At 44.9% G+C, this 22768-nt stretch overlaps 1 protein-coding gene across 6 annotated transcripts in view; it reads left to right on the top strand.

The window, feature by feature from the left end:
- Window positions 1–22768, top strand: part of Ppil2 (peptidylprolyl isomerase like 2) — a 32694-nt gene that overhangs the window by 8731 nt on the left and 1195 nt on the right. For 2 of the 6 annotated variants that reach the window (XM_048785074.1, XM_048785076.1), the window contains exons 6-20: window positions 993–1044; window positions 4292–4383; window positions 5392–5481; window positions 6246–6321; window positions 7974–8134; window positions 9930–10005; window positions 10316–10422; window positions 11010–11117; window positions 11469–11502; window positions 12103–12220; window positions 19840–19896; window positions 20595–20667; window positions 20757–20819; window positions 20946–21082; window positions 21412–21514. In XM_048785074.1, the coding sequence (XP_048641031.1) occupies window positions 993–1044; window positions 4292–4383; window positions 5392–5481; window positions 6246–6321; window positions 7974–8134; window positions 9930–10005; window positions 10316–10422; window positions 11010–11117; window positions 11469–11502; window positions 12103–12220; window positions 19840–19896; window positions 20595–20667; window positions 20757–20819; window positions 20946–21082; window positions 21412–21508 (1341 nt within the window). In that variant the 3' untranslated portion in view covers window positions 21509–21514. Of the gene's footprint in view, window positions 1–992; window positions 1045–4291; window positions 4384–5391; window positions 5482–6245; window positions 6322–7973; window positions 8135–9929; window positions 10006–10315; window positions 10423–11009; window positions 11118–11468; window positions 11503–12102; window positions 12221–19839; window positions 19897–20594; window positions 20668–20756; window positions 20820–20945; window positions 21083–21411; window positions 21626–21842; window positions 22016–22768 lie in introns of those variants that run through there. The other 4 variants (XM_048785075.1, XM_048785077.1, XM_015500346.2 and 1 more) reach the window with 4 other exon arrangements.

The following is a 22768-nucleotide window of genomic DNA, read 5'->3' as shown; positions in this document are numbered from 1 at the left end:
GAAAAATTAATTTTTAATTTTTATTAATGTAAAAAATTTTTAATTTATAATAATTAAATTTCTTATTTTTGTTGTGTTTTAGTCTGTTTTTGTCACTGTGACCAAAATACTAAACAAAAAGAACTTAGAGAAGAAAAGGATTTATCTGGGCACATAGTTTCACTGTATGGTCAGTTAACTCAGTTGTGCTCTGGCCTCTGAGGTGAGGTGGAGAAAAATATTCACTGCCACAAGGATGTGAAGGGGGGTGGGGCTCAGGAACTCAGGGAAGATGAGTCCCTCCAGGGCTCAATCCAGTGACCCACCTCCTTTTGTCATTCCCCACCTGCCTACAGTTACCACTCAGCAAATTCATTTAAACTAGGATGGACTGATTAGGGTTACAGCTCTCATAATTTAATTTTTTCACCTCTGAATATTCGTGCATTAACACAGGAGTATAAAACCAGCTTTTATCTTGTAGCCTCATCATTTAGTCCTATTCTTCAGTTCAGTAGTCACCTCTGTTGGCATATGTGTGTTTACAAAATGGGCTCTACTCAGAGCCAGTAGGGGTGGATGGTGGATTATGTAAATGTACCCACCTAGGCACACCATTCTGTAGCCCCCTTTTGAGTCCTGGCAATGTCCTGTGGTTTGCATAGAGAGGTCCCTGCAGCTAGAGCTCTAGAGCTCTGTTCTGTAGCTGTAAAGGATTGGCTGGGCCTGTCTCTGTTTTCACCTGGCTTCTCAGCCTCACATTTCTTCACATGTCTTATCAATTATTATTATTATTATTTATTTGTTTTTCTGGTACCAGGGATTGGACTCAGGGGCACTTAACCACTGGGCCACATCCCCAGCCCTTTTTTTGTATTTTATTTGGAGACAGGGTCTAGCTAAGTTGCTGAGGCTGGCTTTGAACTCGGAATCCTCTTACCTCAGCCTCCAGGGTTGCAGAGGTGTGCTCCACCACACCCAGCTCTTATTATTATTTATTGTGTGTCTTTCAGAAACTTGATGGTAGGTCCTTGATAAAGCTGAACTTTGCCAAGAACAGTGAAGGTAAGTCTCTTTTGTAGCCAGCTCTGGGATTGGCTTATGGGGTCCCTGCTCTCACTTTTTTTGTTCTAATTAGTTATACATGACAGTAGAATGCATTTTGACATATCATACATAAATGGAGCATAACTTCTCATTTTTCTGATTGTACATGGTGTAGAATCACACTGGTCATGTAGTTATAGATGCACATAGATGTAATAATGAATAATAATGTCTGATTCATTCTACTGTCCCTCCTACCCTCATACCCTCTCCCCTCACCAAGTTCTTTTGTCAATTCTTCCTTCCTTTTTCTTTCCCTCTCCTTCCTCCTTTTCCTTCTTCCTTTTCCTTCCTTTTCTCTTTTCCTTTATTCCCGTCCTTCCCTACTTCCTTCTTCCCTCCCTCCCTCCCTCCCTCCCTTCTGATTGAATCCAGGGCTTTGCAATACTCTACCACTGAGCCACATCTCCAGCCCTCACTCATTTCTTTCTGAACAAGCTAGACACTTGCTTTTAATTTCTCAAAAGATACTACATGATGATTTATCCTTCGGTTTGAAAACAATATTTTGAACTTTTTAAAAATTCAGCTTATACTGTCTTGCAAATGATTATTTTGAATGTGATTAGCTCATTGTGGCACAGTGTTCTGAGGAGGATAAAATTACTTTGACCTGGGATGATGATAAATGTTCATTTATTTTTAAAAAAATACCACATGATTTCATAAAGGTCCAGATAGTTTTAAAATGGGGGTGAGTTGGCAGAGAACCATTTTTTTGTACAAGGGTGTTCAGTCCATTGAACAACCAGTGGCCTTTGTGGGTATAATTGGGCCTTGTGGGGCATGAGGTGTGTATTCACTGCTGGAGGCAGAGTCAGGGTGGGCAGTTAGGCCATGGATGTGGTTGGTCTGGAGGGGTCTCTTGGCTGGACTTCTTATTACCGCTTCTTTTTTTTTGTACCAGGGATTAAACCCAGGAGGGCTTAAACACTGAGCCATATCCACAGCCCTTTTTATTTTGATACGGGGTCTCACCAAGTTACCTAGGGGGCCTTGCTAAATTACTGAGGCTGGCTTCTGGCTTTGAACTTGTATTCCTCCCACCTTAGCTTCCCAAGACACTGAGATTATAAGTGTGTACCACTGCACCCAGCTTGTCAGTATCACTTCTAAAGCCCCAGCCCAGCTTGAAGGCTTCCTGCTTTATATTTTGAAATGTCTTCTTGTCTCTTGGCCACATACCAGGGCTGATGTGACCACCCTGCATTGTTCCTATCTGAGGTGCTGATCTTACTGGAGGCCTTTGTGCCCTAACCCTGGTCTCCTTTGGCCATGCAGATGTTGTGGTTTAGGTTGTTGTGGTTGCTGGGTGTATGTTTTTCAGGGGAATGCAGAGAGCACAGGAGGCTAGGACCCCTCCCTCTTGACTAACCCTAGAGTCTGCTTCACAGTCAACACTGGGTTTGCAGATCATGAGTAAATGAGCTTCAGCAAAAAAGCAGTATTGTATGTTAATGGAATCAGGAGCTTCACTCTAGTGACTACCCCACTCTGTGATGAGCTGGTTTAGGGAGGTCCGCAGTATGTGCCTCTCATTCAGGAATTATTTGTAGTAAACAAAGCAGCCCAAATCTCCCTAAATGAGAGGAGCTTACTTTCTAGTTGGGGAGAAAACCAGATAGTGTGTCAGATGTTGTTTCTGCCATGGAAAAAAGCAGAACAAGGCAAGGGAAAAGAGCCTCAGGAGGACCAGTGGACAAGAGTTTTTGTTTGTTTGTTTGTTTGTTTATTTATTTTTTTGCATATGATTACTTTGAAGGCGATTAGCTCATTGTGGCACAGTGTTCTGAGGAGGGTAAAATTACTTTGACCTGGAGTGATGATAAATGTTCATTTATTAAAAAAAAAAAAAAAAAAAAACACAGAGAGTAAATCTGATGGAAAGGAGGCAGGAAGCCAAGTGAGGACCTGGAGAAGAGCATTCCAGGCAGTTGAGTACACCCAGTGCAAAGCCCTGAAATTGGCATGCATTTGAGGGTGTCTGTCCAATCAGAAATCCAGAGTTGCTGGAACAGCATGGGCAAGGAGTAGAGGCAGAGGATATGGTCAAGATTGAGTCGCAATGGGAGGCACAGCAATCCTACAGAGCCTGGGTGGGAGCCTATAGGAGGACCTCGCCTCATTTTTTTTTTTTTTAATATTTTATTTTTATGTGATGCTGAGGATCGAACCCAGTGCCTCATGCATGCTAGGCAAGCACTGTACCACTGAGCCACAACCCCAGCCATCGCCTCATTTTTTTGTTGGATGTTTTTACTGGGTGGGGGTTGGTACTAGGGATTGAACCTAGGAACTTATACATGCTAGGCAGGTGCTCTGTCACTGAGCTATACTCCCAGCCTGTTTTATTTTTATTTATTTATTTATTGGAACCAAGGATTGAATCCAAGGGCACTTACCACTGAGCCACATCCCTAGTCCTTTTTTTAAAATTTTTTATTTTGAGATGGGGTCTCACTAGGTTGCTTACAGCCTCACTCAGTTGCTGATGATAAGGACTGAAATCATCACAGTAGCATTACAGCACTTAAAAATTTAATAGGCATTTCTTAGTCTAATTAAATGTATACCCACTTGTAAAATCTCCATGGTTTACTCATTATTTATAGTTTTCAAATCAGGATTTTAAAGAATTCCACCCAGATACATGTGGGTGACATCGCTAAGACTCTTAGTTTTTAAGTTCCTGCCTCCCTTTTGTTTTGAGTTTTATTTGTTGGGACTTACTAGACAGGGCTGCTGGGTGGGGGCTTATTAGGGCAGGGGATCATCAGGTATTTGCCACAGTAGTCCAGATGAGAGATTAGGAAGGTGAGGAGACAGTGTGGCTGGTGGGTACTACAGGTGTGAGAAATAGGAGAGGCAGTCAAGACTAAATCACTGGGAGAATGGGCTGTTTCCTGTGCAGGGATGGCTTCAAGAGGAGGAGGAAGAGTGACTAGCATGGGGTCACCTGGGACAGGCTAGGTCCATCCATCTGAGGAAAGTGAGGCAGGGCTTTACTGAATGAATAGGAGTTTACTAATGAGGCTTGGGAGTGGGACTTGAGCAGCTGTTGTCCCTCTGGTTCTTGGGGTTTTTCCTCCTCCCTTTCTCTGACCCTCAGCCTGAGTTCACTCCTGCCTTGGCCTTCAGTGGTCTTCTTTGGAATGATCAAAATTCTCAAGGGTGACTGGCTTTCCTGTGTGTGCCTTCTCTCTAGAAAAGTATCACTGCCCAGTGCTGTTCACTGTGTTCACCAATAACACCCACATTGTGGCCATCAGGACAACTGGCAATGTCTATGCCTACGAGGTGGGTCCTCACTGCAGGGAATGTGGGACTGTATGGCATCAGGCTCTTGGGTGTGTGCTTTGGGTGTACTCTCTCATCCTGGCTGGGATTAGGAGTGAACCCAATATAACAAGCATGGTCTGTTCTCATGGGATTTATAGTCATAGCCACTAGCACAAGCTTTCTGACCCAGACCCATTTGGGTACCTTCCCATTTTCAAACAGATCCAGAAAAGTGGAGAGGTACTTCCTGGGCCTTCTGGACCTGGAGTCCAAGCAATTTTGATTGCTGAGCGGGGAGTCTTAATACCCCAGAGGGCAAAGATCAGGCCTAGGAAGGAACCTTTGCTCAGAGAACAGGCCCCCAGGGCTACAAGGGAGCTGTTGGACCCCATGGGGCAAGGGAAGGCCATGTTCCTGAAAGAGATATCCCTAGGAAGGAGTGAGTGCCAGGCTGGTGAGAGGAGTTCTGGCAGGGAGTAGATGTAGGGATAGGAGGCAGCAGTTTCCATACAAGTGCTCTTGCTCAGAGCAGGGGCAGGGAGGAGCCTTACTTTGTGGAAAAGCCTGTGCCTTTTTGTTTCCTCACCTGGACATTTTCAGAGTCTCAGTGGCCAGTGCTGTCCCAGGAACTCTTGGGCTGCTTCTTGCCCAAAGCACATGGATTGGCTTGGTTAGTCCTTGCTGAGCACCAGTAGACTCTACTAGGGCAGGCATTTTGTATTCTTGCTCACCACCTGTCTCAGTGAAGATGGAAATGAGTGGGGGGGTGGCCTCACTGAGCCTGTTGGCCAATATGTAAAATGTATCCTGAGAGCATCCCACAAAGAGCGCTGAGCACACTGGGTTCCAGTTGCTGTCTGGGTTGCTGCCAGCCAGCTCTGCCCTTCATGAAGGGGCTGTGGCCAGAAGCCATGGTAGTCTCCACCTGATTCCTCACCTCTCAGTAGTGCTGTGGTCTAGCCAGCATCAGGCCTTCCTTCCTGCAGGCTCCCAGAGCATTGTAACTCTTGCTCTGACTAATTGCAGGCAGTGGAGCAGCTAAACATCAAGGCAAAGAACTTTCGGGACCTGTTGACTGATGAGCCCTTCTCTCGACAGGACATCATCACTCTCCAGGTGAGTGTTGCCTCCTATAAGGAAAACCCACTCCATAACCTCTGTTCTGTTTCTCTTTCCTGCCTAGCTTGATTACCTCTCCCTTGATTGTGTGGTTGTGATTCCTCAGCCTCTTAGCACCCCCAACCCCACCCTGGCCTTTGGCATGGGAAACTACCTCTCTGACTCTCATGGCTCCTGCAGTGCCTCTCTGTTGTCAGGGGACCTTATCTCTACCCAACAGCCATCTCAGGGCATCCGAATGGCAGCTTTACAGGCTGGCCCTGCTCCAGTCACCTTGAGGACAGGAATGGGCACATGCCTCATGCAGCATGAAAATAGGGAATCCCTATAGTTGTTGGGGAACCTTGAGTGAACCCATGAGAACTCTGACATTGAAAAGCAAGAGCCACCAGATTGGAGCTAAGGTTAGAGCAGGCCTATAGGAGCCACCAGTTCCCCTCTGTGGCTTGTTCCATACTGATTGGAGTTTGGCTCCATTGCTACCCAGGCCATTCAGTAGCAGCAAGTGAAGCTTCATAACTGTGTTCCCCAGAGGGAGAAGATGTAGTTTGCCAATCATCTGAGCAACTAGATGGTCTATGCCCTATCCCTACTCATCCTCACTTGTCACCCAGCCTGCAGCAGAATCCCCCCTCCTTGCCTGCTCAATCCCTCAGTGCTGGCCTCTTCTTTGGGCACATGACCACCACCCTTTGCTGCCTGTGGCAGCTGTTTGGTCACAGTCCTGGGTTTACTCTCCTGGGTATTCTCTTTTGCTGTAGGACCCCACCAATTTGGACAAGTTCAATGTCTCCAACTTCTTTCATGTTAAGAATAACATGAAAATAACAGACCCAGGTATGTACAACCAGGGACTGGTCTGGGTGGAACATGGGCTGCACCCCCTAGGCAAAGCCCCTGCCTTCCTGGGGTCCAGGGACTCCAGGGTTCTGGCCCCAGCCTAGCTATGCCCCAAGTTTCCTGAATCCATGTTCAGTGTCTGACGTTCAGAGAATCTGCCAGCTGCTTGTCATGGGAACCCCAAAAGGTCAGACTTGCCAGGACATCTCATTTTCCTTTCCTCAGCTCTGGTGGCCATGGGCATCCCCCTGGATTTCTGTTGGCCAGTGCTTTCTCTAGGGAGTATTGACAGAGGTGTCACTGAGGTGGAGGCTCTGGTGACATCAGACTCATGTCTTGGGGCAGCTGGGACCTTTGTCCCTCTATTTCCTGTGGTTGGTCAGTGTCAAGGAGCACACTGTGGAATGAAGTGGGAGCTCTCCAATTTTCTTAGCTGACTTAGGGCTGCTTTTGAGGAACCAGGAAGACTTGGGCCAAGATTGGTTGGCATCAGTGCTGCTGAGAACAGCATCCCAGATACTCAGTGATGCACACTGTATGAACCAGTTAGAATTTAGGGATGCTGAGGCTGAGCACACAGTTGAGGAGCTCTGACCTCCAGAGACCTGGAGGCCAAGTCTGGGGCCCAGGTATGCTGTTCCTTTCCTTCAGGTAAGCAGCAGCATGCACCATCCTGCCTGGGGCATTTCATATCTGGAAAGACCCCAAACACATTTTAAATAGTTTTTTTTTTTTTTTTTTTGCAATACTGGGGATGGAACCCAGGGGTACTTGACCACTGAGCTACATCCCAATCCTCTGTATTTTTGTTTTTATTTTTATTTTGAGACAGGGTCTCACTGAGTTGCCAAGACTGGCCTTAAACTTGCAATCCTGCCTCAAACTCCTGAGTAGCTGGGATTTTAGGCATATGTACCACTGTACCAAGCTACATAAGATATATTTTTTTTATACTGGGAATTGAACCCAGAGGCCAGAGGCATTTTACTAGGGAGCTATGTCATCTATATCCCTAGCTCTTTTTATTTTTTAGTTTGAGACAGGGTCTCACTAAGTTTCTAAGGCTGGTCTTAAACTTGTAATCCTCATGTCTCAGCCTCGTGAGTTGCTGGGATTACAGGTATGTGCCACTGTGCCCAGAATAAGAAAAAAAAAATTTTAGTATTTATTTTTATTTTTATGTGGTGCTGAGGATTGAACCCAGTACCTCATGCACGCTAAGTGAGCGCTTTACCCCGAGCCACAACCATAGCCCAAGAAAAAAAAATTTTAAGTTATAAAAGCAAAACATATACTATTAAAGTGGGGGAATGTATAGATGAATGTAAGTAAGAAAATAAAAGTCAACCCTAAGCCTCTCGCCCATCCTAAGACTTCTGTTGACTGCATGGAGAAGACCTCTTCAGGCCTGGGACTAGGTACCCATGGCACTGTGTGTGCTCAGAATATCTGGCCTTGGTGGATCCATCACTGCTGCTGCAGTACAATCTGTGTTAGTAGTATGGGATCCACAACATATCTAGTGATCCTAGCCTAAACTTTCTGGTGGCTTCTGCTACTGTAGTTGGCTCTGGATTTCTGTCTCCATCATATCCATCTATGGATGCTTCTGTGGCTTGGCTGCTCAGTACCTCCATGCTGTTTTGTAGATGAGGAAAAGGCCAAACAGGACCCATCTTATTATTTGAAAAACACAAACACTGAGACCCGAGAAACACTGCAGGAGCTGTACAAGGAGTTCAAAGGGGATGAAATCTTGGCAGCTACCATGAAGGCCCCAGAGAAGAAGAAAGTGGACCAGCTAAATGCTGTAAGTAGGCAGCTCTGAACCTGTGAAGTGATTCTGGGGCAGGGACTCATGGACCCTAGGATACATTTGGAGGGGATGTGACTGGGACCTTCTCTAGAACTCTTGTGGCCCTAGGGCCCTGGATACTCAACTCTTAGGACTGCTGAGATAGCTGGGCCCCAAGAGGGTGAGGAGGGTCACACAGACCTCCCGACTGAGTGTGAAAGAATGGGTGGTAAGCCAGGGACAAAAGAGTTGGTCAAGCTGAGGAAGGGCTGCTTTATGCCTTGGTCCCTGATCTGAACTCGGATGACTAGCTGTCTGCCTCCAGGGGCTGTGTTTATATCTTAGGACACAGCAGTCTTAGAATATGCAGGTCTGAAGCTGGGCTTGGTGGTACATGCCTATAATCCCAGTTGCTTGGGAGGCTGAGACAGGAGGATCACTAGTTCAAAGCCAGCCTTAGCAACTTAGTGAGTCACTAAGCAACTGAGACTCTTATCTCTATATAAAATATAAAATAGGGCTGAGGATGTGGCTCAGTGGTTGAGTGCCCCTGAGTTCAATCCCTAGTACCAAAAACAAAACAAGACAAAAAAACCCCTGGAGGTCTGTGGTGGCAGGGAGACAGGGCCCACTTGGTACTGGAACCTACAGTAAAGCCAGGGAGACTTTCAGGGACTGCTGAGATGTTTGGGACCGCCTGCCTGAGCTTTGCCTGGAATGTCCTGTTCATGTCTCCTTGAGGTTCCATCAGCAGTGGTAATGCTGGTATTTGTCCCAGTCTCTCAGGCCCAGATCTCTTTCTCCTCTGTGTAGGCATGACTGGTAAGCTAGATCTGCAGGCAGAGTAGAGGCTGGGAGTAGCTAGCTCTGAGTTTCTCTCCCCCATGAGGAATTAACGAACAAAATTTTGGAAAATTAAAAAGAAGTTCAGCTAGGTATGGTGGCACATGTCTGTAATACTAGCTGCTTGGAAGGCTGAGACAGGAGGATCACAAGTTCGAAGGCAGCTTTAGCAATTTAGCAAGGCCCTCAATAACTTGGCCAGACCCTGTCTCAAAATAAAAAATAAGAAGGGCTGGGGATGTTGTTCAGTGGATAAAAGCACCTGAGTTCAATCACTAATACCAAAAAAAAAAAAAAAAGTTCATTGCCTATAATCTTCCCAATGGAACACAGCCATCCTTAGCACATTGCATTTCTTATGGGCAAGCCCACTTTATTGTCTTCTCTTTAGGATAAAAAATAAATAAGACTTATTAGGACTTGTTTTTTTCTTGATTAAAGTGATCATTTTTTTTCTAAATTTTTTTTTATTAGATGTTGATGGACCTTTATTTTATTCATTTATATGCGGTGCTGAGAATTAGAATTGAACCCAGTGCCTTGCACATGCTAGGCAGATGCTCTATCACTGAGCCACAACTCCAGCCCTTAGATTATCTCTTAATGTAGAACAATTTGAAACCTTTAGAAACAAGTCCCTTGTACTTCTATCCCTGGAGAAGGCTGGCCCTCTGTGATACTTATTCTCAGTGTTGACCTTCCATCATAAGTTGGAGCCTAGTTGAGGCTGTGGACCACTGGTTCCCACCCAGGCCAATTTTACTCCCTTGGGCCTGGCCTTGGCTTCTCCTTCCCACTGCCTTTACCATGCTCCTTGTCCTCTAGCCCTGCTGGCTTCCAGGTTTGAGCACTGAGGGAAAGGCCCTTATAATGCTGGCTGTCTCACTGGGACTGTGTGTGTGTGGTGGTCAGGGAAGCTGAGAGAGAGGGATAGGGAAGGACCTAAGCTGCATGGTTTTCTTGGCAGGCCCACTATTCCACGGGGAAGGTCAGCGCTTCCTTCACCTCCACTGCCATGGTGCCGGAGACGACACATGAAGCAGGTAGCTGCCTGACTCTTAGGTCCCTGGGGACACAAGTTCACAGTAGCAGCATATGGGGCCTCCTTCCTGTCACATAGGTACTGCCCATCCCCAACTTGGGTCCAGATATTTCCAGCACCCCCCTTTTAATTACTGAGTCCCTGCCTGCCCCTTGTGGCCCTAAACCCCATGGTTCCCAGGCAGGTCTGCCTATGAACAGGGCAGACCTTCAGCCTTCAGCTCCTGCACTGCCTTTACAGGTCAGGGGGACTGGGTAGAGGGGCTGTCCCAGGTGAAAGGTGGGATTGGAGCTTGGGCCTCTGTTTAACAGCTGCTATTGATGAAGATGTGCTACGCTACCAGTTTGTGAAGAAGAAGGGCTATGTGCGGTTGCACACCAACAAAGGTGATCTTAATCTGGAACTGCACTGCGACCTGGTAGGTGTGACAGCCAGTCCCCTCACCCAATATGAGGTCTTATCTGCATTCTTATTCAGAGGATGAGGTCTTTTTTTTTTAAATATCTTTATTTTGATTATTTATTTTTATGTGGTGCTGTGGATCAAACCCGGTGCCTCTCATATGTGAGGCAAGTGCTCTGTCACTGAGCCAAAACCCCAGCCCAAAGGATGGGGTCTTATTTCAGCATCCTTGCCTTAAACATGAAGCTACAGTTAGAATATGCTTGTAGCAAGTCCAGCTTGTCTCTCAGGGAAAGCTGAGGTGGTGTCCTGGCTTCAGTGTCAGGGGCCCTGTTAGCAGCATAATGTATCTCCTCAACCACTTGCTGGGCAGGTGTGGAGGTGTGCATGCATTCCAAAAAAGGGACCCGACTCCACTTCTGCTCTGTAGTTGCAGATGTCCTGTTGTTTTAGTTTCTGGGACCCATTCTTGACCCCTTGTTGAGGCTATACTGGACTAGGGTCTCTGTTGCTCTGTAGTCTGGGTAACTGCCCATCCCTGCTCATGATAAAGCCCTGTGTGGCTTTTGTGACCCTAAATTTGGCTGCTTCATGCCTCAGAAGCATTGGGCTATTTTTCAGACACCAAAAACCTGCGAAAACTTCATCAAGCTCTGCAAGAAGTGCTATTATGATGGCACCATCTTTCACAGGTCCATCAGGAACTTTGTGGTGAGTGTCACCAGTCAGTGTTAGCCACAGATGCACTCAGTGGGCATGGGGGAGCTGAATGGGCTTGTCTCTGCCTTGGGTGGGCATCTGGGCCAGGTCTTGGTGGCCTGTGTACATTTTGTAGGTGAATCCTCTGTGAGAGATCTTGAAGACTAGCTTTTAAGTTCCAACCCATGTAGAACTGGGTTCAGGCAGAAAGATGGTCTGGAGGCCTGTTGTCCTCACTGAAACCTCAGCCCCTCTGGTGAGCCTGCCTTGTAGGTGGGGAATATGTTTAGGCAGGGGAGGCAGTGTAGTGGAAGGCAGCAGGTGGCCTCAGGCTGACTAGCTCACTGGCTTTTGTTCTTGCAGATCCAAGGAGGAGACCCCACAGGCACAGGCACAGGTAGGTACTAATGCTACACCTGTCCCTGACACCACTGGCTATTCCTTGGGATGTGAGGGGCAGGTTGCTGAGGTGAGCTTTGGATAGAGAATGTGGAAGACAAGAATTAGGATTGTACCTTAACCACCAGCACTGTGTGCTACCTCAGGCATGTCCCTTTGTTTTCCTGTTTTAGGTGTTTATGAGGCCTGTATGATTGGGGTTAGTGGTGTCTTATATCTTCCTGGGGCCCCAGAGGCACCCCTCCATCAGAAACAAAGGGAGGCTGGAGGGCCTTAGATCCTGGGCTGGCTTCCCTCCTGCTGAATCTCAAACCTCATATTGCCTTTCAGCTGCTTGGGCCCAGCTCACAGCTTCATCCAGCATGGTGCGATGATAATGCCTTATAGCTTTAGAGTTCTATTCCCTGGCTTCTTGGGGACAGGGCTGAGTGATCAACACTCAGCCTATGTGAAGGTGATGGAGTCCAGGGGAGGTTGGCAATGTGATGCCTCAGGTCCAAGGTCTTTTTCTAAAGTACTCCTGCCCCAGTCAATTGCCAATACCCCTTGGGAATCAGGTTTTAGGGCTGCCAACTGACTGTTTTTCTTTATGTTCTAGGAGGTGAGTCATACTGGGGAAAGCCCTTCAGAGATGAGTTCCGGCCCAATCTCTCTCACACAGGACGAGGCATCCTCAGCATGGCCAACTCGGGGCCGAACACCAACAAGTCTCAGTTGTAAGTCTGGGTCCAGTTGGCCCAGTGGGGCTGCCATGGGATGACCTGGGGAGGGACCCAAAATTTCCTGCAGTGTCTTCCTCTTCTCATTAAAGGTTGTGCAAGGCCTGAATCAAATCCAAACTATATAGCACACCTAGGCTGAGTGTGTATCCCTGCACTCAAAAGCGGGAGCTCCCTGGGCTGGGGATGTAGCTCAGTGGTAGAATGCTTGCCTAATTTGCATGAGGCTCTGGGTTTGATCTCCAGCACTGTTGTCCCCTGCAAAAAAAAAAAAAAAATCCCCAAGCAAGTTACTATTTAGAACTGCGTGTGTTCCTATGAGCAGCATCCAGCAGTTTACCAGAGGTAAAGGCCTCTTAGAGGAAAGCCGATGGAACCGGACTGTGTGAGTGACCAGGAAGACATGCTGGGGAGTTCAGTGTATTGGATTAGTACATTGGGAGGGAGGCATGCAGGGGACAGGTGCTGGAGGTGTAGTTGGGGGACAGAGAGGCCTCTGTGTATGGAACATGGCTACAGGAGGATGGCAGCAGGGCCTGTGGATGCCTGGTCATGTTGGAAAGAGTCAGGCACCTGTATTTTTAAAGAATAGGTATTCATATTTCATTTATTCATTACTTAAGAATTTGGCTTGACTTTCCTTTTGGATATGTCATTTTTGTATGTGTTTGCTAGGGGTCAAACTCAGGGCTTGCACCACTGAGCCACACCCCTGGCCTGTATGTCTTTTTATCTTTTAGTCCGATTTCCTGAATAAAACTACTTAAGAATTTTTATAATTTGTAGTATTTTTGAAAATGGATTTTTTCTAAGTTGTAGGTGATTATTGCTTATGTAGAGTAAAACTATTTTATATCTACCTACTTTATCAAAATTAGAGTTTTTAAGAAGAATTTCCTGGGTTTTCTAGATATTCAAGTCCATCAATAAAATCTGGTGTCCACTTCCCTGTGTGTGCATCAGTCATATTGATGTCACTATGACCTGTTGGGGCAGAAGACATAGGCATCCTGCCACTCTGAAATGTGGTTTTGCCATCTGATAATATTTGTCACTGGACCTGGTTTTTAGGAGAGGTTAGAAGAATTGCCAGAGACTTTTTTATTACCCTTTGTCAAGATGATCACTTTTCTGTCCTCACTGTAATGTGGTCTTGGTCATGTGAACTGGCTTGATCAGGCATGGGTGGGAGAGGTGTGCACTAGCAGGCTTTATGGCCTAGAATAGTTAAAATTGTACTAGTGTCCCCAGGTGTTAATAGTTGGCTAAGGACAGCACATAATGGTGTGCTGCTTCCCTCAGGGCTTCCTCTGTACGCCCAGCCAGAATTTTGTCTGTTTGACAAGAATTTGACTCATGTGTCCCAGAATTTTAGTTGTTTCCATGGAATCCCGAGTTCTCTTTGTCTCAGTGCTGACATCTCCTTTCTTATTCCCAAGCAGTCTGTTCCTTCCTTGTTCATGAAAGATTTATCTGTTTTTAGTTTCTGTGTAATTGTTTTCTGTTTCTACCTTTGATTGCTTCCTCCAGTTTTCTTTTCACTTTCTCCACTTTTAGCTTTATTTACTCTTTACCATGAAGACAGGTGAAGTCTACTTTTTTTTAGAGGTGCTAGGGATCAAACACAGGGCTTCAAATATGCTAGGCAAACTCTCTCACCAAGCTGTACCACCAGCCCTTACATTTGAAGGGTGTATTCCTCATTCACAGCTTGCTGATCATTGTTAGTTCCCCTCTTAATTTCTTCTCAGCTTTCTTTCTTTCCTTTTTTCTTTTTTTGTGTGCTGGGGATTGAATCCAGGGCCTTGTGCATGCAAGGGAAGCACTCTACCAGCTGAGCTATATCCCCAGCCCTCCTCTTAACTTTCTTATTTCCAAGTAGTTTGGGTACATTTGTTTTTGTTGTTTTGTTTTATGGGGGGTACTTTGTTTATGGAATCTAACTTATTTGAATTAGGATCCCATTCTTGTGGTTGAACATGATGTGGAGTTTCATTGGTCATATATTCACATATGAACATAGGAAAGTTTTGTCCTATTGTTTATTTTTTTGTGACTGGGAAATAAACCCATGTCTTCTATCTGCTGGATAGGCCACTCTACCACTGAGCTGCACACTGTTTTTCCCAGCATTTTTTTGTTTTTGGATACAGGGTCTTGCTAAGTTGCCTGGCTGCTTGCAAACTTGTGATCCTATCAAGGAGCTGGGATTATAGATGTGAGCCAATATTCCTGACTGACTTTTTTTTTGCACCTTACTTATAATTTTTCAGATTAACTAGACTGTAAAACAATGTGGGCCATTTGCCTTCTTTTTTTATTTCTAATATTGTTTTGTACTTGTTCTGACAACTTTTACTTTAGTATCCTCAAAGAATTTTATTTATTTATTTTTTTCTTTCTTTTTCTTTTTTCTTTTTTTTTATTATTAGTTGTTCAAAACATTACAAAGCTCTTGACATATCATATTTCATACATTTGATTCAAGCAGATTATGAACTCCCATTTTTACCCCATATACATATTGCAGATTCACATCGATTACACATCTACTTTTTTACATACTGCCATACTAGTGTCTGCTGTATTCTGCTGCCTTTCCTATCCTCTACTATCCCCCCTCCCTTTCCCTCCCCTCCCCTTCTATCTTCTCTCTCTACCCCATCTACTGTAATTCATTTCTCTCTCTGTTTTTTTTCCCCTTTCCCCTCACTTCCTCTTATATGTAATTTTGTATAATAATGAGGGTCTCCTTCCTTTACCATGCAATTTCCCTCCTCTCTCTCTTTCCCTCCCCCCTCTCGACCCTGTTTAATGGTGATCTTCTTCTCATGCTCTTCCTCACTATTCTGTTCTTAGTTACTCTCCTTATAGCAAAGATGACATTTGGCATTTTTTTTTAGGGATTGGCTAGCTTCACTTAGCATAATCTGCTCTAGTGCCATCCATTTCCCTGCAAATTCCATGATTTTGTCATTTTTTAGTGCAGAGTAATACTCCATTGTGTATAAATGCCACATTTTTTTTTATCCATTCATCTATTGAAAAGCATCTAGGTTGGTTCCACAGTCTAGCTATTGTGAATTGTGCTGCTATGAACACCTTTTTTCTTTTGTATCCTTCCTATTTTCTTCAGGCTCATTTTATTCTCTTTCTTAGCTTCTTTTACTGTGTTAGAAATCAGCAAGAGAACTACTGGAAGGCAGAATTCAGGTCTACATAATAGTAGGTTTGACATGAGACTTACTAGAGAGCCTTGTATGTGGTCAGCCTGGTGGGCTCCTTTGGCCAGATGATGTGTTCAGTGTGGCCTGGTGGTTCAGTCCTGTGTGTCTTGCTGGCAAGGCCTATGCTGGTTGCATAGGATGGGGGTAGCATGATGCTATCTCAGCAGGGTTGTGCCTACCTGCTCCACTGCCTGGGGAGTAGCTTTGTGCCTCCTGATGACTTGCCCCCAAAACATTTCTTGCCTTCTTTCCTGTTTGATGTCTTCTTCTACCCCTTCACTTTCAGCTTTTTATATTCTGAACTTTGTAGAGCTTTTTTTTAAAGGCATACACTTGGATTTTGTTTTATTTTAGTTTATCCTGACAGTATTTTTTGTTTGTTTTAGATATACATGACAGTAGATTGTATTTTGATATAACATATATACATGGAGTATAACTTATTTAAATTAGGATCCCATTCTTGTAGTTGAACATGATGTGGATTTCATTGGTCATATATTCATATATGAACATAGGAAAGTTTTGTCTGATTCATTCTACTGTCTATTCCCATCCTTCTCCCTTCCCTTCATTCCCCTTTGTCTAATCCAAAGAATAATATTCTTCCTTCCCCCTCTCTTATTGTATGGTAGCATCCACATATCAGAACATTGAGCCTTTGTTTTTTTGGGATTATCTTTTTTCACTTAGCATGATAGTCTCCAGTTTCATTCTTCTTTATGGTTGAGTAATGTTCCGTTGTGTATATAGCCCACATTTTCTTTCTTTCTTTCTTTCTTTCTTTCTTTCTTTCTTTCTTTCTTTCTTTCTTTCTTTCTTTCTTTCTTTCTTTCTTTCTTTCTCTCTCTTTCTCTCTCTCTCTCTCTTTCTTTCTTTCTTTCTTTGAAAGAGGGGGAGAGAGAGAGAGATTTTTTAAAAAATATTTATTTATTTATTTTTTTAGTTCTCAGCGGACACAACATCTTTGTTTGTATGTGGTGCTGAGGATCGAACCCGGGCCACACGCATGCCAGGCAAGCGCGCTACCACTGAGCCACATCCCCAGCCCCCTTTTTTTTTTTTTTTTTGTATCAAGGATTGAACTCAGGCGTACTTGATCACTGTGCCACATTCCCACCCCTGTTTTGTATTTTATTTAGAGACAGGGTCTCACTGAGTTGCTTATTGACTCTCTAAGTTGCTAAGGCTAGCTTTGAACTTGCAATCCTCCTGTCTCAGCCTCCCAAGCTGCTGGGATTACAGATATGCATATGCACCTGGCCACATTTTCTTTATCCATTCATCTGTTGAAGGACACCTAGGTTGGTTCCATAGCTTAGCTATTGTGAATTGAGCTTCTATAAACATTAATGTGGCTGCATTACTGTAGTATGCTGATTTTAAGTCCTTTAGGTACAAACCGAGGATTGGGATAACTGGGTCAAATGGTGGTTCCATTTCAAGTTTTCTAAGGAATCTCCATTCTGTTTTCTGTAGTGGTTGCACCAATTTGCATTCCCACCCCTGTTTTGTATTTTATTTAGAGACAGGGTCTCACTGAGTTGCTTATTGACTCTCTAAGTTGCTAAGGCTAGCTTTGAACTTGCAATCCTCCTGTCTCAGCCTCCCAAGCTGCTGGGATTACAGATATGCATATGCACCTGGCCACATTTTCTTTATCCATTCATCTGTTGAAGGACACCTAGGTTGGTTCCATAGCTTAGCTATTGTGAATTGAGCTTCTATAAACATTGATGTGGCTGAATCACACNATCCTTTTCCCACCACATCCTTTCTCCAACATTTATGTACTGTATTCTCTTTCATTTTTTTTTTTTTGATGTGTAGATGGACACAACACAATGCCTTTATTTTTATGTGGTACTGAGGATCGAACCCGGGTCCCACCCATGCGAGGTGAGCGGTCTACCGCTGAGCCACAGTCCTAGCCCCTGTTACTTGTATTCTTTTTTTTTTTTTTTTTTTAATATTTATTTTTTAGTTTTAGGTGGACACAATATCTTTATTTTATTTTTATGTGGTGTTGAGGATCGAACCCAGGGCCCCGAACATGCCAGGCATGCCACGCTACCGCTTGAGCCACATCCCCAGCTCCTACTTGTATTCTTGATAATTGCCATTCTGACTGGAGTGAGATGGAATCTCGTTATAATTTTAATTTGCATTCCTTTAATTGCTGGAGAAGTTGAACATTTTTTTCATTTATTTTTTGACTATTCATATTTATTCTCCTGTGAAGTGCCTGTTCAGTTCCTTTGCCCATTTATTTATTGGGTTATTTTGTTTTTTCGATGTTAAGTTTTTTGAGTTCTTTGTATATCCTAGATATTAATGCTCTAGCTAAGGTGCAGTCGGCAAAGATTTTCTCCCATTCTGAAGGCTCTCTGTTCACATTCTTGATTGTTTCCTTTGCTATGAAGAAGCATCTTAGTTTGATACCATCCCATTTATTGATTCTCGATTTTACTTCTTGTGCTTTAGGAATTTTGTTGAGTAAGTCAGTTTCTAAGCCAACAGGATGGAGAGTCGAGCTTACTTTTTCTTCTGGTAAGCACAGGGTCTTGCTCTAATGCCTCAGTCCTTGATCCACTTTGAGTTTTGTGCAGAGTGAGAGATAGGGGTTCAATTTCATTCTACTTCATATGGATTTCACTCTGTTTTCTCAAATGTATGTTTATGGTGCCTTTGTCTAGTATTAGATAACTGTATTTATGTGGTTATGTCTCTATATCTTTTATTCTGTTTCATTGGTCTTTGTGTCTGTTTCAGTGCCAATACCATGCTGTTTTTGTTACTAGAGCTCTGCAATATAATTTAATGTCTGATATTGTGATGCTTCCTGTGTCACTTTTCTTGGTAAGGATTGTTTTGGCTATTCTGGGCCTCTTATTTTTCCAAATAAATTTCATGACTGCCCTTTCTGTTTCTATGAAGAACGTCATTGGAATTTTAATAGGAATTACATTAAATCTGTGTAGCCCTTTTGGTAGTATGGCTATTTTGACAATATTTTTTTTTACTATTTATTTTTTAGTTTTTTTATTTTTAGGTGGACACAATATCTTTATTTTATTTTTATGTGGTGCTGAGAATCAAACCCAGTGCCTCATGCATGCACACTACCATTTGAGCCACATCCCCAGCCCCCATTTTGACAATATTAATTTTGCCTATCCAAGAACATGGAAGATCTCCATCTTTTAAGGTCTTCTTTAATTTCTTTCTTTAGTGTTCTGTAGTTTTCATTGTAGAGGTCTTTTACTGATTTTGTTAGATTGATTCCCAATTATTGAATGTTTTTTGAGGATATTGTGAATGGGATAATTTTCCTGATTTCTCTTTCAGCTGATTCATCATTAGTATATTGGAATACAATTGGTTTATGGGTGTTAATTTTATATTCTATAAGATCTACTGAATTTGTTTATGAGTTCTAGAAGCTTTCTGGTGCAATTTTTTGGATCTTCTAAATATAGAATCATGTCGTTGACAAATAGGGATAGTTTGAGTTCTCCTTTTCCTATTCGTATCCCTTTAATTTCTTTCTTTTGTCAATTGCTATGGCTACAGTTTCAAGGACTAGTTCAGATAAAAGTTCATTCTGACAGTGTGTGCTTAACTTCCAGTTGGTATACTGCTTCCTAGGATCTTACTTTGTGCTTTTAAGTCACTCTTTTTATGTTTTTTTTTTTTATTTTTTATTTCCTCTTCTTTCTCCTTGTTTGAAAGTTAGATGTTTTAACTTCTGAGCTAAAGTCTAAAGTTACTAGTACATCTCTACCTTCCCCTAGACAAGACACCTGGAGAGCTTTCCTTCCAGTCACCCCAGCCTTCTCACATGTCAGTGTCATTGTGCATTTTAATTCTTCCCCGTTTTTATATCAGATTAGATGCAGTCATTTTCTGGGTCTTTGTGTATTTATATTACCCAAGTTTCTCAATTCCTTTACTCCCACTCTTGTGTGGCAGCCTCCTTTCTCCTGGTTTGGTGTCCTTCATCCTTCCAGCAGGGCTTATGGTAGTACAGGACTCTGGTTCTCTCATCCCAGCTGGCTTCTTCTTAAAGCAGCCACTTGAATAGGCTCAAGCAGGGCACGGGGTCTACCTAATAGGAGGTTGGTAACAGCTAAGGAGGCCAACTGCTGTGCTTTATTTTGGGGAACCACAGATCTGGGGTTAATTTGGTGGGCCTTAGCTAACAACCTGTTTTGGACAGGCAGTACGTGGGAGTCAGATGTGCATGATACACATGCAGAAGCTGTGGGTTCACAGAGCAGGCCCTGGAGGGCAGTGGGCTCCTGCTATGGACCCAGTAGTCACTGAGAAGAGCTAGGCTGGGTGGGATAGCTCACAGAATTCCCTCAACCTCTCTTCCTTTTTCCCCAGCTTTATCACATTCCGTTCCTGTGCTTACCTGGACAAGAAGCACACCATCTTTGGAAGGTAAGAGCAGCTGCTGCGTGAAGTCAGGGGTGTCCACTTGGGCCAGGCCATTCTTTCCCCAGGTGGGATCTCTCACTGCCTCTTCCTAACTTGAGCTTGTGCTTGTTGTGCCCTTGTAATGTCTCTGCTGAGGCTGTGGCTGTAGAGTGGGGTATGGGGTATTTCTGTGGAGAGTGGAGAGAGCTCTCCAGACCTGTTGGGTTGACAAGAAGAGACAAGTCCCAGCCCAACCTGGCCAGCTACCCTGGCTCAGACCTTCCACCTTCCCACTCTGGGTACCCTTTGGATAGTACCCAGGTTGGAGGTCAGGGCCAGGTCCTATCTTTCTCTTCATGCTCCAGGTGTGGGGGTTGGCAGACTTTCCCATAAAGGCCTAGATGATATCTCCAGCTTGGTGGGCCACATGGTCATCTGGGGTTCTGGCATAAAACAGACACAGAAATATGGAAGCAACAGATGTAGTTCTATCCAGATAACTGGGAGTTGGATTTGGACCCAGTTATGGTCTATTTACTTTACCTTCTCTCTTTCAGCCCCTCCAGCAGCTCTGCTGCTGTCCAAGGAGTCAGGCCAATCTGATTGGGTGGTGATTTCATGGGGCCCCATATCTTGGGCCAGTTCCCATTCTGGTGTGCCTCAGGGACTTTGAGGTGTGCTGCCCCAGGGCACATGCATACTCACCTGTCCCTCTGCTCCAGGGTTGTTGGGGGCTTTGACACACTGACAGCCATGGAGAATGTGGAAAGTGACCCCAAAACTGACCACCCTAAGGTATGTAGCCAGGGAAAGCATAGGGGCCACTGCCTAGTTGTGCAGGGGAGCCTGCTGTTTACTCACTCAACTTGCCCATGTGCCACCAGGAGGAGGTCCGCATTGATGCCACCACAGTGTTTGTAGACCCCTATGAGGAGGCAGATGCCCAGGTAAGGAAGGCACAGTGCTACCATCCTGGGAGGGCTTTGGGCAAGATATGTCATTCCTCACTGGGGCAGAAGGACCTCCACATCTCCAAGACACTCCAGGTCACCCACAGTTCTGTTCCTCTCCAGATTGCACAGGAGCGGAAGAAGACACAGCTTGAAGTGGCCCCAGAGGCCAAGGTGAAGTCCAGCCAGCCTCTGCCTGGGAGCCAGGGCCCCCAGACATATCGCCAAGGGGTGGGCAAGTACATCAATCCAGCTGCCACGTGAGTAGGGCAGGTGGCTCTGCCATATCCCTCCCAAAAGCTAGGACCCATTTTCTACAGTGCTCCCATAGGCATATCAGGCAGTGGCAAGAAAACCTAATATAGACGTGGGACTGAACTTGTGCCCTGGAGGTCACTGCAGCCACAGGGACTATTCCATACAGGTTTGGGCAGGGCTTCTGTGCAGGCCAAAGAATCTGAGCACTGGGAGTTATGGGATTTCTATGAGGGGAGGGCCAGTAGTAGATTTCAGTTCATTTTGAGAGGGATGTGGGAGGGCATGGGCTCCTGGCACATGTGTGGCTGCTATAGCCTGTTTGTTTTCTCAGGAAACGAGCAGCTGAAGAAGAACCATCAACCAGTACAGCTGCATCCATATCCAAGAAAAAGCCCAGTCGGGGTTTTGGGGACTTCAGCTCCTGGTAGCAGCAGGTGGTTACTCTGGATCCTGGTAGGGATGAAGGGTTAGGGGAGGTTTGTGCCTGTATTCCTGACCTTTCTGCCCGTCTTTCAGGCTATGATCCAATAAAGCTCTTGCCTGTTGCCTGGGTCCCCTTTACTGGCCCCTGGGACCTTGGCTTCCCCATCCTTCACCTGGTGTTGGGGTCCCTTGCTTCTTTCCAAGCTTGAGCCAAGCCTTGGGTCCTGCCCTAGACCCCACATGGGGCTCTGGTCTCCTGTGGGCAGGCCCAGGTTAGTGAGAAAGGCCTTGTCTCCTCCTGTGCTTTCCTTACCCTTACCCTTTTTTCTGTCATCTCAGGACAGTCCATATCCTCTGATCTCCTGGTACTACTTGGGACCTTGTTAGAAACACAGATTCTCAGACGACTCCAGACATGATCCTGAGCTTCTGGGAGCTGAGACTCCCTAGTCTTTTTTTTTTTTTTTTTGAAGCGGGGCAGTACTGGGGATCAAACCCAGGGCCTAAGCACTCTACCACTTATCCCCAGCCTTTCCCTAGTTTATTTTTAGTTGTAGTTGGATACAATATCTTTAATAAATTTATTTTTATGTGATGCTGAGGATCAAACCCAGGGCCTTGCCCGTGCTAGGCAAGTGCTCTACCTCTGAGCCACAACCCCAGTCCCCTAGTCTGTTTCCACAAATGCTCTGGGGCTTCTAACTCTGGAATAGAGCCTTGACAATACTCTGCCACTCCTTGCTTGGAACTGGGCACGCTCACCTTTGGATGTATTAAGCCACCTTGTCTCTCCACCCGAGTAAAACGTCCATGAGGCTTATAGCCCCTGCTGTGATGAGGATAGGGGACAGCACTGGACCTCACTGCTGAGACCCTGCTTCTCAGTCACCAGCTCCTCTGCCAGGCCAGTTCCCTCAGCATTCCTGACTTAAAGGTTCCTTCCATTGACCCATTTTTCTGTGAAAAGTGTCCAAAAAATTTCCACCCACATGTTCCTGATCACTTTTTGTTCCCTCTTCAGTCTGGCAGCCTAGCTTCTAGTCTCCTTATACCTTGGTTTCCTCTAAACACCTCTTCGGGAGCATGGTTTCTGCCTCTGGGGAGAGTGTCAAGTCAGTATTCGTATTCTCTGGCACCAGACCTATTAGATGATGTGTCTGTCCTTGGTCCATCACACCTCCTCCAATCTCATCACATTAAAATTCTAATGTAGGCTTGATTCTTGTGTTGATTCTTGTGTTTCTCTTTCCTCATTTACAACCTTG

Source organism: Marmota marmota, unplaced genomic scaffold (genome assembly GCF_001458135.2).
Source record: "Marmota marmota marmota unplaced genomic scaffold, marMar, whole genome shotgun sequence".
NCBI lineage: Eukaryota > Metazoa > Chordata > Mammalia > Rodentia > Sciuridae > Marmota > Marmota marmota.
This window is presented reverse-complemented; position numbering and strand designations above follow the sequence as displayed.